Genomic DNA, 26,355 nt, shown 5'->3' with positions numbered 1-26,355 from the left:
CCAGCAAATGTAAAGTTGCCTTTACAATCTCTCTAAACTTAAAACCCATAGAGAGTTCTGCTTGAAAAGATTAAGTATTTACATACACAAAATTAAAAACCAAACTACTCAACTAATAAACAGACTCTACAAAAAGAGTGTATCAATAGAGACTGATGCATACACAAAAGTGCTTAAATGTGACTCTACAGTGCTTTCAGTATTTTCAAGTTCAAGAATCAAAAAGAAGACATCCTTCCAAAGGAAATTCTCCCTTTGAACACTCTTAACTCCTCAAGAAAAAAGAAGTTTAAAAAAGTATCTTTACACCCTTACCTGATTCCATGCATATGGGTTCTCACACCACGTAGGAACAATTTTATCTCGAGGCCTCGATTTGCAGATTAAACTGAAATTACATAGAAATGGCCTTAAGTAACACACTTGTATTTGATTAATTATGAAGACAAAGGATTTTTTTATACTAGATACAACCAGGTATTTACAAGGTGTCTGTGCTGAAGGGAATCTTAAATTTCCTTGTTAATCTAGTCTGATTTGTTCACTTCTCTGTACTTCACCCCTCTAGTGGAAAAGTCAAAATACACTTAATGTCTCTGTGAAAATCTGTATCAGAATCTATTTCTTCTAAAGAATATAATGAGGTTCTTTTATTACAAAGTACTAGAATTTGCAACTATGATTTATTCTGTAAGTTTTATGTATGCTTACTCACTAGAATGTATAATACAGCTAGTTTTAGGGTATTTTATTTTGCATGACAACTCAATTACTATAGATTGTCTGTCTGCTCCAGTTATTTCCTCAAGCTGTGCAAAGTACAATAGTAGCAGACATTAATTAATTCTGTCTAGATGTGTTTTTCAAACACTGATTTTAGTCTTAAGTAGTAGTGACATGTTGTAAATACAATTAGCTTTTGAAAAATGAAAAAAAGTTATGAAAGACTGTTCAGGCTAAATTTCTACCTATGTACTCTTATGTTAGTTTTTTAAAAAAGTATAATTGGGAAAAAATATTCAAAACCAAGAAAGATTTTACACAAGGGAAAAGAAGAAATCATTGCAATAATCAGACTGTTTATTCCTTCAAATATAAACATATATCAATAAAATAAAATTTTAAATAAAAAAAATAGCTGTAGGATCATCGGAAGACAACAAGTAAAAGCATAAAAGTTCCAAGAGAGAAAAGGCTACCACAGAAAGGTATAAAATCCTGAAGAAAAAAAGCCCAGATGGCTGATGAGAATGACCAAGTCAGGCAGTTGGTGCTGACTGAGCTGGGGAACAGGTCAATGCTGAGGACCTGAGCCAAGGAGCTGCACAGGCTGCCCCTTCCCCTCCCAGATGGCTGGAGATGTCTGAACAATCAGTCCCAAATAGGTGCCAGAACAGTAGCAAGTATTCACATGTCCAAAGAAATAGCAGTGACATTTTAGTGCCTTGAATTTTGCCCGTAAGTGTTGATGACTGAGCACGAGCTGTTATCGTCACCGTCACCTCCAGCCGAGGGTTTGTGGCTTTGCTTCTTTCTGCCTGCCCACATTCCTTGACTTCTCTATTGTTTATGCTGTTTTAATTTCATTTCCAGTGCCTCAAAAGATAAGGCTGACCCTGCACTTGTTAATTTATCATGCAATACACCTGAACTTTGAGTTTTGGAAATAGGAAGTATGGGTGCTTGCTTTTAAGTTAAGGCAATGTAATAAGTTTTTTTCACATATAAGAAAGAAAAAAAAAAAATCAACTGAGTGGGTACATTCAAAACCAAGAAACACTTGGAAAAAATCAGCATAAACAGCTGCTTTGATAATAATTTTGATAACCCTGGGTAAGAGCAGCTAAGCTTAAAAGCTTCTGATCTTTATCAACATGAGGAACTGCCTCACTCTAGCATCATACAGTTACTTTAGAAAAGCTCTACTGGCAAAAAAGCTCATATTTCCTAGAGATGAGGCTAATACTAGAGTCCATAACATAACTCTTAATTCATGTCTGAACCAGAGCTCTTTTTAACACAGGTTTAGTAGAGAGCCAGGTCAGGATGAGAAAATGCTCTTGCTGATACAGACAGCACTAAAATGCACACTGTGTGTACAAACAAGGGAACATTTTTCACACTATGCTCAGCATTGGCAGACATAGGAATACTTTTTTGCACTACTTCCTCTAAACTACAGGCTGAAAAAATTCTCAAGGTTGGCCACACTGCCTCACAATGGTCTTTTCAGAACCACTGCCTGAGTTACAAGAAGCAGGGGGGCTTGCTGGGAAAAAGGGCAGGTAGCCTTATTTCAGTTCCTAAATTAGCCTGGGACTTCCAGTTAACTTGGCCAACACCCATCCTGCACAGGTCTGCTGAGGGAGGAAAGGCAGCACACACGACCCAAATTTAATATACAGGGAGAAAGATTTTAAATCTTTCTGCACTCTTATGCCATAGGACTTCATTAGCTTTGTCCTTGGTGCAAAAAAAAAGATACATAAGAACTGGTATCCTGCAGAACAGGTTTTACAGTCTAGGTTTTATGACTCTTAAGTGATCAGGCTTCCCTGAAGAACCAGTGCTTCCACAAGAAGTCTAACGTTGTTTAGTATACTGCTTTATAAATAAACAAAGTAAATGAAATGCATCATTAAATGAGAGCATACATTATTTTTCCAAAGCCTAATCTGAGCTATGCTTCAAGCAATCATTCATCCTGTTTTTGCTGAGACTGCAAACAGATCTTATTTCTACAAAATTATTACCATAGAAGCTTCTGACGAATATTCTCCTGCAGCTGTATCATTTGCTCTTGTCCAGAATATACTGCACGTTCACAGAGCAGCTTATTAATGGATGTCCTTAAGTTGTTTATCTGTAAAACATCAGTGACAGAATATAACCCAAAACCAACACTAGGTTTGTATTGTATTACACTGTCATGAAGGTGGTCATGGCACCCATACCACCCAACTTCAACTAGAATATTATTTGCATAAGCAAAAACATCTGAAGCTTCAGAAACATTTCTTCCTGCAGTTGCATCTCTGCTGGTCAAAGATGTTACTCGTTCAGCCACTTGATATCACAATCTTCAAGGTTACTGAGATGTGCCATAAACTACAGAGGCTACCACTTACCTGGACTTTTTCCATCACGGAATTCCTCCTGTAAAAGTTTTAAGAATATTCTCTGTCTCTCCTTAATTTTCACACAAACAACAGCTCAGTGTTACCATTCTGGATAAAGCACCATGAATGCAGACATCACACCAAGTCAGTGCTTTCAGCAAACAACAGCTCACAGCTGTGTGCACCAGCATGTCCACTGTGTCCTTAAAAAACCTCTAGAAACCACTGGTCACCACCTCACATACCTGCTCTGTACACAGACCTGACCAGGGCATGTGAGGTCCTTCACTGGCTAAGGCACATGTCACTGTCCTTCACAGCACATTTTATGTACGTGTTTCCCTCTGACAGATCTCACTCTGTGAGATGCAAAAGGCTGTAATGAGGAACGCGGGGGCTTTATCATTTGTTTGGTTGATCTGCTCTGAGAGAAGTAGCTCGATACAGATGACTTATCAGAGCTGTAAAATCAAACTGAAGCCTGCAAAGCAGCAATGCCAGGCTTGTCAGTAAAAGCCATAATAGACCTACGAACAAGACTAACAAGTATTGACATCTGGTTAGTGCAAAATTGATGTTTTTGTTTTGGAAAGTGTATAAAATTCCGTAACATTTTATTTGTTTAAAGTGTAGGGAGGGGGCAACTGTCTCTCCTTATAAGAATCCAAGATTATAAACAGGCAGTACATTAAAAAAATCCAAACAAACAAAACCAAAGAAAAACCCAAACAAACAAATCAAACAACAACCCTCCCAAACTAACATGTCCAAACAAGTTTTTCTGTTAATTCTGAGAGTTAACAAGTTCTGATGCACTGACTTCTACTGAATTCCTACTGTGGCGAAAATTCTTATGCAAGTTTTACCTCTATTATGTCTTCCACTCCAAATTGCACATCAAATGTCAGGGCCATATCATTTTCTGGAAGCAGTGGAGCCCCAGAAGTCCGACTCCAACCCAAACCACACAGAACACCAGTAAAATACTTTCCAGTTTTATCAACCCTGCATGAAAAAGAAAGAAAACAGTCTCACCTAGAGATGAAGAAACTAAACTCATATGAAGACAGACGTAAATGAACTTGTCTTAAGCCATGCCAAGCAAGACGTGTTTTAAAGATGCTAAAACAACTGATATGTATTCACACTCAGTCATACTGTTTTTTTAAAATCGAGTGATGAAACAAAACTAAAGTTCTGGTTATGTAAACACATACTCATAAAACTTATAAAAAAATCATACATAAGCAAAATTAAGGAACACTAGCTTCAATGTGTTGAAATTACAATCTACAAATACCAGATTTTAAAGGAATCACAACAGCAATGCAACTGCCAGAACTCAGCTTTTACAAAAAGTTACTGAAGTTCCTCTCCTCATGTAGGTTTAAAACAGCCAGTTCTACATTCCATTTTCCTAGCCATCCAGCACAACTGTCAGGAACTGTACTGCCTTATCACGAGGATAGAATCTCCAGCACCACTTCATACATACATGAACAAATTATTTTAGCTACATACTATACTAAAACTCATAAAAAATACCAGGAAGAGAATAGATAAAAATGCTGAAAGTAGAGGAAAAAAAAAGTCTGTCAAAAATTTCTGAGGGTCCTAAAAATAAAGAACAACCACTTTTTAAAATGCACAAATACCTGAGTTCTATTGCTGGAGCAAACAGCATACTGAGGAGTGCAAGCAGGCCAGGAATAGGAGGCATCAAAGATGTTTCCCCTAAAAACAGAGTAGATCCTGACACCAAAAGAAAAAAAAATTAAAAGGAGCATCTAACGAAAATGAAACCTAAAAAAGATGTAACACTGAACTACAGTGACATATTTAGTAACAGAACTACTCATAAAACCAGAAGTCTAGAGAAACCAACCACACATTTTTATAAGGCATTACCAGCTGCATTTACTGATATATCAGCAGCAACCAGCAACTGTTGAAAGGGATCTTCTGCAGTATCATGGACAACAACGGAGTTTATGCTCTCCTTACATATGAAAATATTTCTGGGGAAGAAATAATAAATATTTTCAACATTAAAAAACCCACACTAAAATCCATACAAACATATAAATGAAAGAATGATTTCAAAGTCACAATGCAAACTCCAAATAGTTGTTACTGGTTATTTAGGTTACTTTAGGTTACTTGAATGCCATTTAGCAGATGTATAAGATAGTTAATAAATCTCTCTGTAAGACAATAATGCACCTTTGATAAAACTATTCTTAAGATTTTAAAGTAACCATAGTATGCATATTAATGCACTTCAGGCCTGACTACTTCAGTCTTTTCAATGAATAAAAATTCAGTAAAAATCTGTAAGAATAATTAGGATGGGGTTTGCCTATTTATTGAAAATAACATCTAAGAACATGATTATACTTCACACTAAAAGTCTTCTCATACCTGAACCGGGATACCCTAGTCAGACTGTAGCATTTCAGCTCATAAGGACTGAACGGGCCCGAAACTGTTACCTTCAAAAAAAGGGAGAGAAAAATAACATTCTAGTTAGCCAGCACCTGGATCTCTCCAAATCAAAATTCTTTTTAAATGAAAGCCAAAATGCATTTCAGCATGTACTGAGCAACAGTGAGCTGATAAACTGATAAACAGCATTTCTATTGTAGTCATCTAAAGCAAACTTTGCTTGTTGACGCATCTAAATAAAAATAATCTATTTTCACAGGTGCTGGAAATTCATTACTTTTCTCTGGCTTAGACACAAGTTCAGACTTCATAGATCACTTAAAATCAGGTTGGTTTTGTTTACATGAGCAGGCCTTTAATCTTGAAAATACCTCACTTTATCAAAGTGAGTCGTTAAACAGGACTACTCCTGTGGGTAAACGGAGCATGATTAGGTTCTTAAAAGACTGAAATTTTGTCAGGTCTGAAACAGAGAAAGAATTAGAATGTAGATGAGGCCTAACTTGTAATCAGAATGCAGAACAGGAGAAACATTCTCATGTTTTACATTCCAACTTAGCAGTGATTTGACATATGAAAACATGTAAGTAAGAACGAATTCTGAGTTTGGAACTGGCAGAGGAAAAGTATCCACAGTTTCATTACTATCAGTTGCTGGAGAATTCGCTGCATCACTTATCCCAGCTGCCTACCTATCACTAGCTGAGGAAGAATGAAACACTATGTATAGTAAAAACCATGTTTAAATTTTCTGAAAAATTGATAGGATTGTAAACTTGCTTTTTGCTATAGCTTATGTAAAGAAGACTACCTATGGAAACACTGTGTTCAGTTTTTTACTTTTATGTCTGTTCTGCACTGGTTCAAAGTGCTGCCTTAGAATGTGTTAGAAGAGCTGGTTAACTTAATTCTAAGACTATACTTCAAAACTCTGTTAAAAGCTGCAGCAGTGAAATGGTGGTCACACTATGGCTTTCTACCAACAGAAAGTAGGATGCCCTATGAGAGGCACCAATTGGTTGTTTCAGGTACTGTCAGTCCTCATCTCCATTCTAACAGTCTGAGAAGCAAGATCATGTAATGACAGGACAAAACCACCACCCAAGTTACCTTATGGGTTGGCACATCAGACTTGTTGTCAGAAAAACAGTTTAACAATCTTCCAATGAGATGCTTTTCTTCCTGTCTTGAAGATACAGGCACTTGCTTTTCTTTCTTTACTTCATCCAAAAGTAACTCCTTGAGCAAACTGTGGCTTTGCTACACAATAGTGGAAGAGTGTTAAAACTTTAAAACAATTATGTCTTTAAAAAAATTTACAAAACAGGTCCTACACAAAGAAATATTCTCATAAAAATACAAAAACCGATTTTCCAATGACCTTTCAGATTATACAAAACATAAAAATGGAAGACAGTTAAAACTATAAAACAGCTATAAAACTATAAAACTATAAAACAGTTTCTCATAATTTCAAGTAACAGTGGAGCAGCTGAATTGATGAAATAACTTCCTGGGAAATCTCTCTTCCAAAAAGGGTGTCAAAACAGCAATACTTTTGGCCAACAGCTCAATATCCATTATGCACACACATAAAAATACACTGTCGTACTCAAGTATTAACCTTGCCTACTCCCAAGCCACTAGTCAGTGCTTCAGCTCAGCTTCTCAGGACTTCAGGCAGCCCGAACCGAAATAAATCAGAGTAAGGAAAGCAGAAGCAGCTCAGTCAATACATACTTGTGACTCGTACGATTCTTCTGCTAGTTCGGCGTAACGTTCCTCAATGAGCACGTCTCGAATGTTCACCAGGTCTCTGCACCTGGAGTAGCGGAAAACATCCACGTGCAGGACCCCGTGCACGACTGAATACACGTGCACCAGCAGACTGCAGCCATCGACCAGCGAGGCAAATCTCTGGCTGGCGCTGTAACTCCACCGTTCCCCACACACGATCGATCTGGCAGACGGACGCATCTTGCAGATCTTGAACTCTAAAGCCTAGAGCAAAAACATTGAAGACAACCCTTGCCTGAGTAGGGAATCAGCATGAAAGTATCTCATTTCCTCCCCAAACCGTTTGAATTAATAACTGTAAATTATTTCATAATTATTGCAGCAGCTTATGTTAATTCCTAGGACTGCTGTAAAGCTACTGGCATTATTCCTATTCCATCACTGACAACACAGCTGCACATGACATCTCATATCCCTTCAATATAGTATGTAGTTGCTAAGGAATAAGAGCAAACAGTGCATAAAGGATAATTTGGTATTAACTCACTATTCACTAGGAGCACAGAGATGTCTTCTCTGGAAAAAAAACTTCACAGTCCACAGTTGTTTTCAACTAAGGTAAAAGAAAACTTGGCAAGACCACTGCAGGTCTTCTGTCCCTGGCAGGCAAGAGTAATTAATTTCTCATTTAACCCCTTTCCACAATCACTATCTGTAATTATGTCTTTGAATGAATTTACAACAGAAACCCTATTTTTTTTCTAGCCAGTCTTTAAAACTAGTGATTAAAAGATTAGGCCTGAAGCAGAAATACATTTCCGTTTAATACAAGTGTAGAAAATACAAAAAAAAAGGATGCTTCTTGTGAAAATTATTTCTACTTATTTTTTTACATCAATTATAAAAGAAAACTGAAGAAAATTAACCCTGTCAAGATCTAATCCTGAAAAGAGATCAATAAAATAAAATATTTCTGCTGGTCCATTTCTCATTTTCATCAACACATGCTTCAGAGAATACAGTTAATACAATACACCTATTTCTATTAGCTTAAAAATATCTCGACGAGCACTGAAAAGCTGAATTTCAGTTGAAGTCTATTTATTTGTAAATACAGCTCAAGAGAATTATTATTCTGAAAAACTAGCTACAAAATCCCTCACACTTGCGTTACAGGTCACTTGATCTGTAATATATTTAATCATGAAGAGACTTCTGCCTGAAAAGGTCCAAGTAAAGCCAGCAGTTCAAAGAATAGTAAAGTGGCACAAAGCAAAACCACAGACCTCTAGCTTTGCAAAATTTAAAAGAGGTATCCCCCTATGTATTTGTCTGGGAATGTAGCAGAGCAGGAGATCTGATGGAGCAAAAACACTCTGAACAGTAACTGTACACAAGGTACTTGCCACAACAGACTTGTGCTACGCAGACAAGCAGAGATACTGTGCTGCCACTTACCTGCAGTAGGAGCAGCTGGGTTTAAGCAGGGATCTATAGATTAAGCCAGCCATTGACAGTTTCTCCTCTCTGGGCTCACTGACATTTGCTCAGGTGTTCTTTGAACTAAAGCAAAGCTGATCTACTGCTCAGCCTGTTACTCCTGAGCACTGTGTGAGGATCCAGAATAACATTCTCTTACCAGGGAGAAGTTCTACTTCTCATAGAACTGACTCACAGCAAACAAACAACAGCAAATGGCAGCTCTCTCCTTCCACTGTTCCTGTGATTACAGGTGGAAGACAGATCCCACTTTGCTGTCCCCATAGAAACAGGACTAGTTTCAAACATTCAATTTAAAAAAATGAATACAAAATGCTTTATACATCCAGTCAGGCAGAAAGTTCAGGTTTTATTTTTTTTTTCCCATTTTTTTTCCTTTTTTCCCCCTCTAGGAAGGGCCCCTGAAAACATAAGGCTGGATTGACATTAAATACAACGTAGTTCAATTAAATACAACGTAGTTCAGTTATACACAATTCCTGCTCCATGAATACACATCTGTGGAAAACACCTAACTATCGGCAAAGGTGATTTGTAGGTACTTGCAGCAGCAAAATATGTATTATTTAATTATTATTCTGAAAAGCATTCTCTGTTTTGAAGCACACTCCTCTTTGCCAGGCCAGACACTAAAATATCTAGTAAGCAGCAGCAAAAAGCACCACCCCTACCTGGAAAGGAATCTCTTGAAGACAGCTTGGAATCTCTTTTAATTTATTTAAAGGCACTTCTGATCTATTGCCATAATCCACAAAAAAAACCTGGAAGAAGAATGAAGAGTATCTGCAAAGGTTCCACAACATTAAAAGTGCTATTTTAGTGACAAGAAAAGCCACAACTTGAGTTTAATAACTATGGTACAACACCATCTTATCAAGTGACATGGAAGCAAATTCAAAGTCTGGAAAACATGCAAATGAAGTCATGTCAAAAAGAAAAGGTCAAAATTTATCATGCCTGTTATCTGATCCCTTGGCTAAAACATCCACTTCTGATACAAATAATCCACTAAATCTAGAAAAGGCAAATTTCTCTTAAAGGCTCTAAATTTTCTCCCCACAATTAAAGCTATGTAACCTTACTTCTTAACAGTGAGTGATACCTACCTAATTTACTACCTAAATACTGCTTTTAGATAAGCTAATATGAACATGTATCCAGTGACTGTTTAAAAATTCAAAACAGAAAGTGATGAGCACTATTATTCACTAGCTTTCCATGACTAACCAGATAGCAATATTCAGTATTAACTCAAGTGGTGACACCCAGATAGGTTAAGAAATAAAAGAAACTCAAAGGAGGAGCTGGCTGTGCAGAGGCCAATCATAGAAAACTGAGAAAAATTGTCCTTAAACTGCTGAAAAGTATTAGAGTCAATACAGTATGTGAGATGAGAAAGAGTGCAGCTTGCTTCAATTAACAAAAGGGAGCGCAGGACGAAAATGAGACAAGTAACTAGAGGGGAGAGGAAGAAAAGAAGAAGAGATGCCAACAAGGGCAAGAAACACTGGCAGAACAAGCTTAGATGAATTTGCCATGAATGACTAAAAATTGCCAATACAATGGAGGCAAGAAACTTATTTTCAGATGGGTCTCACTATATTTATGACAAGGAAGTAATGGGGCTCCTGCCAGCAATGCACGACTGTATCCTAGCATTCCTTGCCATGTTTTCAGATTTACTGGAGGTTTTAGTCTTTATTTTGTTTTGCTTTGCTTCAGCACACAAGACCCTTTACTGTATCCAACTAGAGCGTCTCAATTTAATACTACAAAATCTCATGTTCTGGAAAAAAACATAATTAATCTACTCTAGCCAGTGATTTGTAAAAAAAATAAAGAAAGGCAAAGCTCCAGGATTGTTAACCCAATTACATCCTATCAACTTAATATGACATAGCATATTACCTCAGCAAAATCTCCATGAACATACAGAACACAAGCTCTGTAGTATCCTCTGTTTTCCAGGTAAGCGAATGGTGCCAGACAAAGCAAATCTGGACGTGGAGGCACTGATAAATCCATCAGGTTCTGATAGTTGATTTCAGCAGTTAGAGCCTCGAGTACAGTCCTGTTTTTTTCATCTATCCTGTAACCCCAGAAGTGTCCAACTTCTACTATCTGAAAGTAAAGAAGTTAGACAAGATCAGAGTTCATATTATTTTATACTTTTACATCAAATACAACACTCATCTGAGCAAAATACATGAAAACACTCCTATTCCTGACACACACAGTTCACATACTGCAATAATGCAGTGAAGCATTTGTCTCATAATTAGATGTTATCCGAAAATGTTTATTTTCTGTGCTACTGCAATAAACTTTTCATCTGAACAGATTCATATAAGCATTACTAAAAACCAGAAAATTAATCAAAGACTGCTTCCATTTTTCTAAACCAAATTAACATCCAAGAAAATCAAGGCCAACAGTTGATTAGACAGATGCATACAGATTTGGTGCACTTTTCTTATTAGTGACAGAATAGCAGTTAGCTACATCTATCAGCAAATCAGCATTGTTACTGTTATAATTAGCCACACTTTAGGAAACTGGTAAGAACATACACCTATTTAAATAAAACTGATTAAGTCATCTTTTCAAATGGCTTACTGAATGTACAGAACCATTTCAGATCTTATATCAAATGCTTGTGATAAAAACCAATTTTTATTTACAGTCATTAAAGCTGACACATTGAAACAGAAGTAGCACAAGCTAAGTGACTGCAATGGGTCTGATCAAATTCATTAACATTTTTTAACCAAGAGAGTTAGCTGAATAAAAGGAGGAAAATATTCTTTTCTGCACTTGCAAAACATGCCACTACCATCAAGAGCTGTTTTAATACTTCATCCTATCACTTCCCCTTCCTCAGTGGTTTTAATGTTTTTATTATTATTTCTATTTCGGCAGAATATATATTGCTGTTACTCAACTCTAGAAGATGATAGTTAACACAACATTTAAAAATTCTCATCTTCAGATTTCAGAAGTATATATATACACATAATTTTCTCCAATACACTTTTATGCATATTTTTCCAAATAAGCATATACTACCATTAATTCATCTCATTTGTCATATGTACAGTTTCTGAAGAAAACTGGCAGGTAATAATAACCAGGTAAATGGCCTAAATACCTACTAATTCTCATTTCTGTAGTTTACACAAGTATTTTACCTCTTTTCCATTAATCTGCTTCACATTTATTCCTACTTCCAGCTAATATTTACTGCCAGCAAATCCCACAAATTCTGTCAAGTGCAAACATGTGAGTACTGTTTAACAAAGAACTACTAAAAATTAGACCAAGAATATTCTCCACGCTTCTGACAGATACTTCCTGCTAAAAACATTATCAGTAACCATTTTTTTGATTTAAGCTTATCAGATATTAATCTCTACTAAGCTATCTAGGTACTAATTATTAGATATGACCTACTTCAGATGTAGAACATTCCTACCTCCGTTATCTTGATGCACAGAAAATGACTTGGGATCACTGACATTTCTGAAGCACCAAATGAGATTTCCACAGGCTCCACTGTCTGCTTCTGGCAGTCTACATTTACTCTAAAAAATGTATGGAATAAAGATGCTCAATGCTTCACTCACAAGAGAAAACTCAAGGAATCCATTTTTTTCACTTTCATTGGCTTCTCAAAGTGTCCCTGGGGCACATTTATGTACTTAATGACTTTTATTTAGGAACACATGAATTCAATTAGAACGTAAAATGACCACACAGAACCAAATTACTACTGAGTTAACTGAACTGCATTATAACCAAGCACAGAAAGATACATACCAGGACACAATTGTGTCATCAACTGATTAAAAATACAAAGAATTAAGGTTAAACAGTGAGACTTTTTGCTATGGCATGCCTTCTAAGCTTATTTTTTTAAAACAGAGTACACAACAACACAAAGATAAATTCAGCAAATTTTTATATATGAATTTATATATATAAAAAATATTCCTTTTACTTTGCAAATGTTAAGAACTCTAAAATTAAGTCTTTCAGCCTAGGAGACTTGACTTTCTCAACAATTAATTTTCACAAAGATTTTAAGTGCTCTTTTGGGCACAGTGAAACTGCTACAATGCTTTATTAAAAACTAAGTACAATCAACTGGATGTGAAATATTCACCCGTACTTTAACCTCCCCAGTTCATTCCTGCCTCCCTATTTTAGATTTCTTGTTTTAAAATACTAAAGTGGCTGCTGCCCAATCAGGAGCGAGGCAGATTAGCATTTTATCAGGTTACTATATGCTGTGATTCTGAGCTTCAGGTCATACAAGTAACCAGGAAACCCACATGCCAGATTTTCCTAGCAAAAGCAGGTGTGGACCATAGAGACTCACTAGATTGCATTCCTCAACAGTATTTTCTATTATGTTGTTACACCTTATGTTGGTAGGTTTCCCCACAGTTTCTGTTGTCATAGTCCATCTCCCTCCCTTTCTTTTTTGTCCCCAAATGCCATTCCTCAATTATTTTGGTTATAGCAATTCCCGTGTTGCCTCCGGCATGAGCAGTGTGTACACCCACACTTCCATATGCCAAAGGCAAATGGAGTAGAATCTTGGGGAAAAAAAGAAGACTGTATATGTGGAGTTCTCTTCAACAGTAAAACACCTTTAACTACACCAAAATATTTAAGACAATCACATTATTTCTAGTCCTGCAAAAACACTGTGCTTAGACAAAGTTTACATCTGTTTTTTGAACCTAGCATGTCTTCTTTGGTGATGCTTCCAAGGAAATTTCCACTGAATCCAGCAAACCTCATTTCACTGCAAAGAAACACATTTTCCATACAGAATACAATTACCTCAAAGATTCCAAACTTGCGGCTGCCACACCTTGCAATTGTTTTCTGATATCATCTGGATGATGAACATCCAGCTCAAAAGGAATCTTCAGTTTTAACATCTTGATTGCCAGGTACACTTCGGGTAGGACCTTAAAGGCCTCCTTTGGATTGCGGGAGAACTCCACAAGAGCCCTGTTCACACACACCCCAAAAAAACCCCCCAAACCAAACAAAAACCAGACAAAAAACCCCAACAGCAAACAAACTTTAATTATCCTGATGAATATAAGAAAACTTTCTAACATTCTTAGAAGCACATGCCAAATTTAATGAGCGTATTTAATACGAATAGAAAGGATGTGAAAATATATGTGAATAAGAAAATAACTGAAGATTGGAAAAGGAATTAGAAGGGTTACATGTACTCAATTTCGGGCAGTTATCAGCCAAAGTCAGCCTGATGATTAGCTAGAAAAAGCCATCAGACTGTACAAATGAGCTAAATTGTGTATAAAAGTTAGAAATAAATACAGACATTAGTTGCAGTTAAGGTCCACCATAAGAGAACAGAAGAGACAAAACAGAAGGCTCTACTTCAGATAGTTTACCTAATGTTATTCCAACCAAGGTACATCATACTTCAAAACCACCTTTTTAACTCTAGTCAATACACTATAAATAAGTTTCTGATTCCAAAGAGAGAAGAAAAACTAATTTTGTCAGTATATCATTGACAAGGAAACTGATTACTGGATTTGTAACTGAGAACATGAGAAAGACAGAATACTTAAAAGCACTTCACACTTACTTTGATCCATTATAGGCAATAGATTTTACTTGCCCACACTGTCTAAGCTGTGACTGCAACTGTTTATGGTACAGATATCCATAAGGAGGAATATTCCTTAGCTGTTAAGAAAAAAAGTTAAATTTGGATACATTCGATTGTTTTAATGCATTTTAAAGTTCACCTAAATAGTCAGCTTTCTCCTTAACTTGACATTGTAATAATGATATACAATCTAAAACACCCAAAAATTCCAAAAACACTGTAGTACATTCAAAAATGTCAAAAGACAATGAAAAGCATAGTTTTGCTGCTAGTGATGCCCTACTGCTTCAAAACAGTAGATAAATGTTTTCTTTGTCTAACTATAAATGAAGCAGATTAATTTGTAATTATATATCTTAACGATATTTTTTCCAAAAAGCTCTCTTGTATCCCTGGCTTTGCTTGTAACAGAAAAGCTAACTTTCTCTAACTTGTTCTTAATTAATAATCTCTCATAGGAGATCCTGACTTAATACATAATCATGAAATCCTAATTAGACTTCGAACTATTTTTCAGGGGCTATGCAACTGTCTATTCTTTTCTTTGGCTGTTACAGCCTTAGACAGGAAAGACCAGGTTATTTTTAGAGAATCTTCCTATGCCTTGGAGTGACATTACTAAAATCAGCTGCTAGTCAAAAACATGGTCTAGGTTAGACTGCAGAAACTGCCTCAAGGCAAGACGATTTAGAGAGACCAGAGAGTGGGAAGAGTAATTCTTTTTTAATTTCAGCACACACCATTAGGAGCAGCATACAGCTACAAGAGTCTCTCAGATTATGAGCTTGAGGAACTTGCAGCATTTGTGCCCAAGATGATCATTTACCTTGATAAAGACACAACAGCTACTTCTTCCTTCTTCAAGGTAACAAGCAGTTGATGTACGAGTAGATCAAGAGTTAAATATATTAAAAGTAAGTAGCTCCTTAAATCTGCCAGTTTAATCTTAATCAATGCTGCTGTGGCAAGACTTGTCTTTATTCTACAAGATTGACTCTAATCTGATATTTTGCTTCAATATCCTTAAATAATATGGTAAAAACTTCAAAAGAATACATAAACATGTTTGTGCACGCATGTTGCCATGCCAGCATCTCCTTCAGTATAGAACCAGCCCCTCTTCTTAGGTAAGCAGTGAAGTGCAAAAAAAAAAAAAAATCACTTTTCAATACGATTTTCTCAGTTTCTCTCTTACCTTTTTATCTATTTTCTCTTGTGCCAACAGAATTCTATTCTTTGAGGCTCCCTGGTTTGTAGGTTTGCTTTCTTTAAGCATAGCTCATGGTTATTTTACTAGTTCAGATACACCAAACACTTTCCTAGTTTAGAGTGGGCACCATTTTGCAAAATAAACAGACATTTTAAACTTGCACTTGTGTAATCAGATGAAAAGTAATTTTTGAAGATAAAAAGAAAGATCAGTGCAATACGTGAGTAACCTTAAAGCAACAAGCATGTATGCCATGCACTATCAAGCAGGTTACAAAAAAAGTAACATTGAAGTTGCAACAACACATTACGTAAGTACTCACTGAAAAGTACCCTTGAGAGTGCTGTTGTATTTTTCCAAATATTTTATTAGTTTGATGGAAGTTGCTAGTCTTGCACAGGCAAACAATCAAATGCATAGAGGCAGTTCTCAGCAATTCTTCTAAAATTGTCCACCCACATAATGTTTATTGTATTAAAAGGGAGATGGGGAGGGAAGAAAGTTTACCAAGCAAGGATTAGAGTAGATAATTATTTCTGTCCTTGCCCAACACAGAACAGAACTTGACTATACCACCCAAACACTATGTATTCCTATTACTTAATTCTTAATTAAGTCATTCACCTTCTTAACATACCATTACAGTGGTTTTTGGATCTTTGCCAGCAAGCTCTTTCACAGCATTTTTTTCATTACATTCTCCAAAAGTAAAGTAGTTCGGATAGAAAGCACCAGCTATTACAACCTGTATCGAGAAAACATTTTGTAAAACGCAGCACATTGTATTCAGTTTCCTGAAAAGAAATACACTGGCAACATTAAGAGACACTAACAGATCTTGGATATTTTTTTACTGTCGCTTTCCAGGAACTACTGGAACTGCAGACTAAACACTAGTTCATGCAAATCCTTAAAAACATACTCTCATGAAAAGAGTTCAATTTCTGGAACAAGTCCACAACATTTCAATACTTCTGTATGCAGACTTGCTCTATGAAAACCGTAATTGTTAGTCCTAATTTCAGGAAGAACCTCAACTTAAATAAACACACATAAGATAGTCACAGGTAAATTGTTCCATTTTCAGGTTACATCTTACGGTATTTAAGAATTCAGCTTCGAGAAGTTCACTGCTTACACAGTTAAAACAACTGCCACTGAGAAGATAAATATGTCTGTGAAAATAAAATCACTGCTAATCAGATCAAGTAAGACAAGAAAATTAACTGGAAATTTGACAAAGTTAAGATAGCTGAAGGACATCTAATTCCCAGCACCCCCTCCCCACTACTAACCAAGACACAAGGCATTCAAAATAGAGCACTTCAAACGAGTGATAATGTCATTTTCAAATAACTAACATTAGTTTTCCTTCTACATTGTCAATACACTGTCAAAAAGAATTACTTTTTTCTCTATCCGAAATCTCAATTTCCACAGAGGATTCTGAAACATGAGTTCACCAATACTTGTATATAAAAATCCAGCTATAAATTTTTTAAATAATGTCTCTTTATGACAACACAGCATTACCTGCAAAATGAAGCGTTGTTTGTTCACATACTCCTGGTCCACAGCAGATGGTTGAGTATTAACATACATGTTAAAAGCCCTGATTCGCCTCTTCAAGTTGTGAAATAACTCTGCCACCTGAAATTTGATCTCCAAGTTACATTTTAAATAGGAACATCCGCAAGTTAAAATAAAATTTGTCAGTAAAAGTAAAATAAATGGGCAAACTCCCTTTGCTTTTTAGGTGACTAGTATACTTTTCACCGAAATACTGCTTAGCACCTCTGTGCTGGAAGATAATTTCAGTACTGTGACTCAAGCAGTTTTCTTGACACCTCTTTATGAAGAAGAATTTTGTAGTCGCAAAGCATATTATGCATATATGATATAGAACAAAATTAGGAAAGAATAGGATGATATTCTCCATTTAAATCATTTTAGGTTTGCATCTTAAAAGGTAAAAATCATGCATACAACCTGGACTTCTGTACCTAACTGCAGCAGTGACTATGCTGCACCCTCGGTTCAGCAGACAACCATGATTACTGTGAGATCAAACTTATGCTCTACAGCAGAACATACTAAGCTTTTCATTTTCAGCATTTCCAAGAAGCTTCCACGAGGTTCTCCAACCACACAGTTGGAATACTGTCACCCTCTCAACTGATTCTGGAGCAAATGTAGAAAAGTACAGTTCACTCAACTTCTTTGTATCTACACTGTCTCTTCCTTTCTGCTCCTGGCAGTTTTAGGATAATACTAGAAAAACTACTGTAACAAGAAAGCAACCCATGTGACTGACTCAGTTCTGCAAATTCACTTCCACACAAGGAATTATAAAATTAGTACCTTAAAGTGTGGCAGATAAAAACCCCCAAATCTTACTAAGTGTTAGTGTAGGTGCCCATTCTAAACTCCTTACATGTCATGCACAATCTCTTCTTGCATTATCTGAAATTGAACCAAGAGAGGCTACCATGTAAGCCTGATCACTCCACTGTCCAGTTCTACAGAATTTGCCTTTCTCTCATCTTTTTGTTGTTATCAGATATACAAGCAAAAAAACTATTGCTATTTTTTAACGAGATGGTTGCTTGTTATCAAAAGTTTTTTATATTTCCTGTGCTTTTTGAAGACAGGCTCCGCATTGCTCATGCCAAAGGTATGAACAGGTGGAATAATGGGCAGGCCATTCTGCCAATCACAGGTACCCAGGAGTTTTACTTATTTCCCCCTCAACATATCACATTCAGCTTGAAGCCCACTGTAAAGCTGAATTTTCATTAATTGTTGCAGTAATGTTAGCAACAAAGCCCCACAAATTTTCAAGTCCAGGTCTCATTATATAACTGCATTTGCTTAGTTATCCTAACCAGAAGACAGAAGTTATGTAACAACAGACAGCAGTCACACCACAACCAGTGACCTGAGTAACCTACAAAACTAGCAAATGCTGGAGGTCTCTTAAAAATATGTTAATAATTTAACACCACTCTGTTCATCCTAAAGAAAAGGAAAACTGCTTTCATCTAAATTCATACATCATTTCAAGAAAATATACATATATATTGATAGATACATAACACAGTAGGCTTGTCTAGATCTTAACATTTTCAGAAAAGAAGGGAAGTCCTTCTGCTTATAAAACTGTTTACCTATTTGATCTTACCTCTTTCATCCTCTTGACATGAACACAATTTGATCGACCCCACTCATACTCTTCCTGAAAAAGAAAGTTAGAAACTTGTTTCTTCTGCTGCTAGTAAGCTTTGTCTCATACTCTTCTGTGTGGACATAAATAGTAATTACATATAGCAATGGAAGAATGTAAGGTAATTTCACAGCTTTCTTTGCATTCATATTAAGTATTATGACATGTATGAAAACATAAGACAATTATATATTTGACTAAAAGTATACTTTGGTTACCACCAATGCAGCTGTGGGTCATGTAAATTTTTCATATAAACCCACAAGTCCAACTCCTCCGTGTTGCTACTACAAAATCTAGTTTAAGATGGACAGCAAGAGAATCGTAGCCATGCTAAGGTTTGAAAAAAACTCCAAGATCATCAAGTCCAGCCATTGACCCACCACTGCCATGTTCAGCAATAAATCATGTCCCCAGGTGCCACACTCACACAGATGGTGACTCCACCACTCCTCTGGGCAGCCTTTGCCAATGCTTTCGGTAAAGAAATTTTTCCTAATATCCAACCTAAACCTCTCCTGGCACAACTTGAGGCCATCTCCTCTCCTCTTACCACTCGGAAGAAAGGGCCAATCCCCACCTCACTACAGCCTCCTTTCAGGAAGTTGGAGAGAGTGACAAGGTCCTCCCTGAGCATCCATTTCTCCAGACTAAACACCCCCAAGCTCCCCCAGCTGCTCCTCGTAAGACTTGTGCTCCAGACCCTTCCCCAGCTCAGTTGCCTTTTTCTGGACATACTCCATCACTTCAGTATCTTACAGTACCTTCTACACAGCATTTGAGGTGCAGCCTCACCAGTGCCAAGCACAGGGGACAAATCACTTCTCTGGTCCTGCTGGCCACAATATTGCTGGTAAAAGCCAGGATGCCACTGGCCTTCATGGCCATCTGGGCACACTTCCAAAAACCCCAGAACTTCTTTATCTGAATGTATAACTTTACCAGAGAGATTCTGGTCATCTTGGCTACTCGTTATAACTCAGTGTACATTACTGGTACCCACAAAAGATACTATGCTCTAAAAGAAGCAGAGAAATAAAAGAGGTTTTATCTTATACACACAAAAGAAAGACTAGAGGCAGTTACTGTGTGCATACTACTGGTTTTTTGTGACTGATGCATATAAACATCTCCTGTCTTTCAGGGTTTTTTGAGAGGGCAGAAATCTGTGTGTTTAAAAAAAAATAAAAAGAGACACTTACGTGTATTAAAAGTGTTTCTTTCAACTACAGCTCAATTTCCCTTTTTAGCTTGGATTTCAAACCCTCTAGCCATTGTTGATTCATCTGTGAAAGGGACTACATAAGGGATTGTCTTCAAATAACTCTGCACTGGATTCAAAGACTCATTTTCCCTCAAAGCCTATGTTTCTATTTACTTATGGAAAATCATAATTATTACAAATAAGGTTTGCTAGCAAAAATTCCGTACTAAGAATGTAAAAGACTCCAGCACTGAAGTCACCAACCTTGAACAGAAAAGAAGAAATACAACTAACCTTGGGATCTCTCAGCTTCCCCTTTTGTTTGCAGGCCTGCCATGCCTAAGAAAGAAGTGGTGAAGTATTCAGACACAAAATGTAGTGCTTTAGTAATAATTGTTACAAATACTACTAGTATAACACTTAAAACTATGAAGGTTTTTTTCATATCAGTACTGAAGATAACTTTTAACACCATTTTAAAAACAAAAAATTCACCTAGGCTATCACAAACCACAACTATTTCAGCACAAAAGAGTGTAAGAAAATCTGAATCACAGCAATTTAGGTTGGAGGAGACTTCTTCAGATCAATTGTTACAACACTTCACACAGCAGGCCCAACTCAGATCAGGTTTTTGAAGATGTTGCCTAAAAAACCCTGAGTAACCTTGACAGGCCTCACAGATGAACCTGCTCTGAGCAGGAGACTGGACTACATACCTCCTGAGGTCCTTCCAGTCTAATTATTTAATGATTTTAGTCTAACATGATGGTTGCCTGGTTGATTCCTAAGCAGATATAAATACTTCTCATTCTTATGAACAGTCTTAGTCTACTTTTTTTGAGGATGGGCAAGAACTCTGAGTCTTCTGCCGCTCATATGAGAGCACAAAAAGTGGTGTGGCTGCAAAATGTAATTCTAGAATGCATTACTGCTGGGCTCAAAGTGTGGCAGGGTTATAAATGCTGTATTATGACACACTAAAGAATAACAATTTCTGTAGGAAGATAACTGTTCTGCCTTCAAGTCAGACTGAAAAGGAGTTTAAGCACTACTGGATGAACTGTAATTACATATATTGCCTCAAACTTGCCATCAGCTCCTGCAGCTAAACTGGAGACACAGCATTTAAGTCACTAAATTTCTGGACATAGCTTAGAATTTCTGGATCTTGCTGCATTCCAAAGGAGACTGAACAAGTTATGTTCCAAGGTTTTAAAGGAGTAAGTCCCAATTTGTGTTGGGAGAGGTACAACAGCCACCTTGTAACACAGCCATACATAAACAGGTACCCTCCACCTAGTTTTCTGAGAGGAAAGGGATAGAGTATTAAAGCACACGAAAACGTTCATAAATTAATAGAACAAACTGGATGCTTTATTTTGATGCTGTAATAAAGCAGACTACTTTCAGAACCTTTGTTTTCTCCTCACTTTGGGACAAAAGTAAGTGAACTGACTGATTCTGATTACAGTTCTGATGCCTCCCAGAAAACAAGGCTGGAAGAGAAGTTATTAATAAAATATTAATAAAAATAAGTTCATTATTAGGTAGGAAATCTATGACATGCTGGCAGAATCCTCTTCTTCTAGTTTGAGACCTCATAATGCAATTTTCCAGCTTACTGTGGACATTGACTATTGGCATAGTTGAATAGCTAGACTGAATTTCCCCATCTTGATAGAGGCTACCCTGGAACAAATCTATTCTGAACCAGGGAATTTGAAAACAAACCTTCCAGAACTTACTTGTATTTTTCTGATAGCCATTCAAAACAAAGCTTTCACATCACTGACACACAGACATACTGCACTGGAAGCTCTGTCTGAATGTTTGTATTTATTCTCCAGGACAACATACTGATTTATAGAAATATCATCTTGAGATTAACAGGGCATAATTACCAAGTGACATGAAGGAAATATAATATGGAATAGGATAAGGGGAATTCAGAAAAGATTATTTTTGAGGCTCAGGATCAGTGTATACATGTGGCATGCATGCCCACGTGTGCTTCATAAAATTCTGACAGCAGAGTAGAGAAAAACAAGTCAGTTTTCACTGAAGGACAACATATTTAAAGAACTGAGTAAATTAAATTTGCAGCTGAAGATTTTGGAGTCTCTAGATTACAAAACATGCCAGAGAATGCAGAATGTAAAATATTGAATAATAAGTTCCTCTAGCCTGAGTCTTCGCTACACTGTACCAGCTCTGTTTGTACCTGGAGGAATCAATCCCTGTCCATGGTACTGGCCTACCAAGTAGCCAAGCATACTAGAAAATGACATTTGTACAACATTAAAAAAAAAAATCACAAAGTCAAAGTTAAGAAGTCTAGGGAAAGGTCACCAAACTTATTCTGTACTAGAATTTACTAGTCCCAAGATCCTTAGTTAGAAGAGATCAACAAATATCACCACATCTCTGGCATTTTATTTTTTGCTATTACAATAGAGACAATCAGAACTAATAGTGTTACACAGTAGGACACAGCCTGCAAAAAATATCAATAAGTAGCTAGAGTAATGTGAAGTTTTTAACAACTCCAAAGCACAAATGCTGCCCTGATCCTACAAAGATGAGAATCTCTGTCTCGGTCTATCAGATTTCACCGTAATCTAAACCAGAAGAAAAAGACTTACCTTAAATGCATTCACAATTGCAATACAGTCACTCTTACTATTCCCAGCAAAACCCATTTTTTTCCTGGCAATAAAAACAAAAGTATTATCAACAATATTTTTTTCAAATATTGCATGTATTATGCAGCTCAGAATGTTACATTAGTAACACCTTCCAGGTCTTTATAAACAAGATTGATACACTTATTGTAATTATTTGTTCTTATTCACATCTCTTTGTTGAAGGAGATGCTTTGTATGGGCAGAGTAGTAATAAAAAATCGTCCTTGCTATTTTAAAAAAACATTTTAATAGACACTGCCACATGTTCACATCAGAAAGGCAAAGCTGAACAATGGGGCCTTGTGCTCAGGAAAGGATGAGTTAGCTCAGTGATTTATGTTCATACATAAAGAGATTCCAGTATCTTGGCTATCTGGAAAAGCTTTTTGTACTGCTTGGCAATTGAACAGAACATGAGACTCATGACACAGAACATAATATTGAGTCATCAACTTTGCCCTCTGCTCCCAAATGTAGTTAAGAATTCATTAAACGTCTGGGTTACTACCTGAATCCATCAACATGTTCTTTGAAAGGTACTACAAAAAAATTCCGCAAAGACAGTGCTGCAGCTGCAACAAAAACAAATCAAAATGAAAACCTGCAAATCATCTGGTTTTAGAGAAATGTTCTCACATGTTGTTCTTTCAGTTACCTATAATAAGGCATTCCTCTAAGCACCCGAAGACATGCCCAAGCACTATCAATTTTCCGAGATACAGGTCCACTGGCAAGTGTATCAATACTCTTCCTAGGAAAGTCAGCTCACCATCATGCAGATCTTCTTCTGTTTGCACACAGGCAAGTGCTCCCAGCTAAAGAAATTAAAACTTGTTCACCTGTAAAAGCTGACTTAGTAAATCCCAAACAATTTTTAAAGCCTAGTATGCTTTGGAAACCAAAGCTACTATCTATACTGGATATAAAAGCAAGCTACACATGATAAAAATATTATTTCTTATGCACTTTGGAAAATAAGAAAATGTAATGTAATAAAGATTCTATCCCTTACGAACTTTATAAGTGAAAAGCAAGGTCACCAACTTCCTTGTAGAGGTAAGAAGGGTATCTTCAGGCTGACCCCTACACATCATAAGGTATAAGAGTGTGATTTATTACTTATTCACTTAACAAACAATAGCGTTTACAGAGTTCAAGGTACCTTTTTTTCCCCATTTTTCTATTCTTTCTCACTATAGATGCTAGTTCACAAGTACCATTACTCCCTGATGAAATTACAATCCTGTTTCAATGAAGTAAATTACAGAAACTATGCTCAGGAGGATGGGAACCAAACAACAGTCCAATGTGTGAAAAGATTCTCTAGACACAGTTAATATTTGAGGTTCCAATTAAGGCTACTACTATCTTAAATACCAAGAAAACCACTTCTACAGTACATTTCTATTACCTTGATTTTAACAACACTAAAAGGAAGCCTACCTCTTTCAGCTGAACTATGGTACGTTCGATGTCATCTACATTGGGTGGAGAAAGAGCTGTTGCCAGTAAGGTTTTTGGTTCCCCCATATCAAGCTTTTTTAATTTTAAGACTGTACCTCCTAACGGGCAACGCTGAAGGGAAGACAACACTATTTTTACTTTCTCCCCATGGGAAGTGTGACAAAGTGTTCTATATGAGAAATAGGTTAAAATTTACAATTTGCAAAACCTGAAATTAATTTTGTGTAACTAAGGTTATTTTTGTTTTGAGCAGATTGCTTATTACTAATCCACATTGATTTTATTGGTATAACGCATCTCCTTCTATAAGAAAACTATGTGGAATAGTCTTTGTCTGTTAGTTTTCTACTCATTGCTACAGCCATTAGTAACCTATCCAATTGGACACTGTCTTCAGGAAAAATAAAGCAAAACTTTTTCTTCTCTGCTATGGTCGCATGCATTAAAAAACCCCTTAATATTCCTAACCCTAAACCCAAAGGTCTTACCAGTATCTCAGGTTCTGACTTCTCTGGAATAAAGTTTGTCCAGAAAGCTTTGCACACCAGCCTGTAACAATACCCTCTGGAAACTCGTCCAGCGCGACCTTCACAGAACAAAAAAAACCCAAATCACCAATTTGTAAAGTGCTCAAACCCATCCATCCACAAACCCTCTGGGCAGCTGAGCAGCAAACGACAGCTGATGCTGCAGGCTGAGCAGTGTTCTGCTCCCTTGCAGCAGACAGGCCCAGTGGTCAGATAAGGGTAGGATGAAAACATTTTTCCTTCAAAGTAGCAGTAACTAACAAAAGAGTTATGTAAGTATTTCTCTCAAATACCTCCTTCATATAACTGCCCTCAAATCAACATCCATTTTTCTCAGTTGAACAGGCATTTCCTCTTTGACTCTATTGCTAGCAAAAAAATCTTCTATATAAACAACTTTTAAGATACAATGACAACCAGCAAGACATCTTTATGATCTACTATTTACAGAAAACACAATGATTCAGAAGTCTATCTTCACAAATCCAAACACCATCTACTTCAAGACACTAAATCTCCCTGTCTTCAATTCAAACCCTGAGCCTTCTGTCATCATTTCCCCCCTCCCATCCAGTTGAGGAGAGGGGAGTGGTAGAGCAGCTTTCATGGGCACCTGGCACCCAGTTGTAATTGTGAAGTCCTAATAATATTTAAGAAAGGTTATTAATTTATTTAGTACCATTTCTGACTGAAACTAAAAGATGTTGATATTAAAGAGTACTGTCTTACTAGAATAGTCAAAATAAAATCTTATTTAGCCTTATGCTATGAATACTGGTCTAAACTAGAGACTTTGCTGTGGATATTTCAACCGATTTAATGGTGACACATAGACATGAAAGTTTCTTTTACTGTTGGAACTCACAAGCACTTAATAAATACCTAGCAGTACCTATCTCCTCTTTTTAAAAATGGCCCATAATAAAAAAATTACTATTAAATAACAAAAAATCCATGGTCCATTTATGGCCCATAAATTTTAATATTTTTTAATAAAATACAAAACATTCCCCTGGAAAAAAATACTTGAGTAAAATAAAACATTCATGCATAGTTGTTTTATATCCTGACATGGTGAAGAATTATCAACTATTAGTGGCAAAAATAGTCTGTTCTTTTTACTGTTAATAAAATGAAAAGCAACACAGAATTCTCCATGGAGGTGAGCTTCTAAAATTCCTTTGCATTACCTATTGTCATCTTACCTTTTCTTTGATTACAGTTTGTTTTAGATGCCCAGCAAAGTCTCAAACTTTGGTAATTAGTTTCCTTATCACAAACCAAAGCTTTAGTTAAGCAGAAATCTATCACTGCAATTAAGAAAAGAAATAGTACATTATGAAACAACTTATCCTCATGGCAGTGGAAATAAATATTGGCTGATTTTGTACTATCAGAAAAGGAAAGTTTAAATAACTTGAATAGCAATAAAGAGAACACCAGATTTATAAAATAACAGGCCCAGGATACTCCGAATGCTAACAGAACTGGGAAGAGATTTTAATGTATATATAACAAAGAATTAGTGTAGATGACAATCATTAAAAGGCAATCATTTCTGCATTTAGAAATTCTGT

The 26,355-nt window shown here is 36.5% G+C and overlaps 1 protein-coding gene across 3 annotated transcripts in view; it reads right to left on the bottom strand.

The window, feature by feature from the left end:
• Nucleotides 1–26,355, bottom strand: part of TDRD9 (tudor domain containing 9) — a 71,738-nt gene that overhangs the window by 1,754 nt on the left and 43,629 nt on the right. For 2 of the 3 annotated variants that reach the window (XM_064659281.1, XM_064659282.1), the window contains 23 exons: nt 25,984–26,088; nt 24,740–24,837; nt 24,231–24,362; nt 23,443–23,602; nt 23,296–23,359; nt 22,746–22,809; nt 20,395–20,439; nt 18,855–18,908; nt 17,207–17,323; nt 16,311–16,418; nt 14,440–14,540; nt 13,650–13,823; nt 12,274–12,382; nt 10,710–10,922; nt 9,473–9,562; nt 7,305–7,565; nt 6,675–6,824; nt 5,541–5,611; nt 5,028–5,137; nt 4,775–4,871; nt 3,986–4,124; nt 2,754–2,863; nt 316–388 (listed from right to left, as the gene is read on the bottom strand). In XM_064659281.1, the coding sequence (XP_064515351.1) occupies nt 316–388; nt 2,754–2,863; nt 3,986–4,124; nt 4,775–4,871; nt 5,028–5,137; nt 5,541–5,611; nt 6,675–6,824; nt 7,305–7,565; nt 9,473–9,562; nt 10,710–10,922; nt 12,274–12,382; nt 13,650–13,823; nt 14,440–14,540; nt 16,311–16,418; nt 17,207–17,323; nt 18,855–18,908; nt 20,395–20,439; nt 22,746–22,809; nt 23,296–23,359; nt 23,443–23,602; nt 24,231–24,362; nt 24,740–24,837; nt 25,984–26,088 (2,645 nt within the window). The remainder of the gene's footprint in view (nt 1–315; nt 389–2,753; nt 2,864–3,985; nt 4,125–4,774; nt 4,872–5,027; nt 5,138–5,540; nt 5,612–6,674; nt 6,825–7,304; nt 7,566–9,472; nt 9,563–10,709; nt 10,923–12,273; nt 12,383–13,649; nt 13,824–14,439; nt 14,541–16,310; nt 16,419–17,206; nt 17,324–18,854; nt 18,909–20,394; nt 20,440–22,745; nt 22,810–23,295; nt 23,360–23,442; nt 23,603–24,230; nt 24,363–24,739; nt 24,838–25,983; nt 26,089–26,355) is intronic. The other variant, XM_064659283.1, reaches the window with a different exon arrangement.

Source organism: Pseudopipra pipra, chromosome 6 (assembly GCF_036250125.1).
Source record: "Pseudopipra pipra isolate bDixPip1 chromosome 6, bDixPip1.hap1, whole genome shotgun sequence".
Lineage (NCBI taxonomy): Eukaryota > Metazoa > Chordata > Aves > Passeriformes > Pipridae > Pseudopipra > Pseudopipra pipra.
Note: the sequence above shows the minus strand (reverse complement) of the source record. Positions and strands in the feature narration are given on the sequence as shown.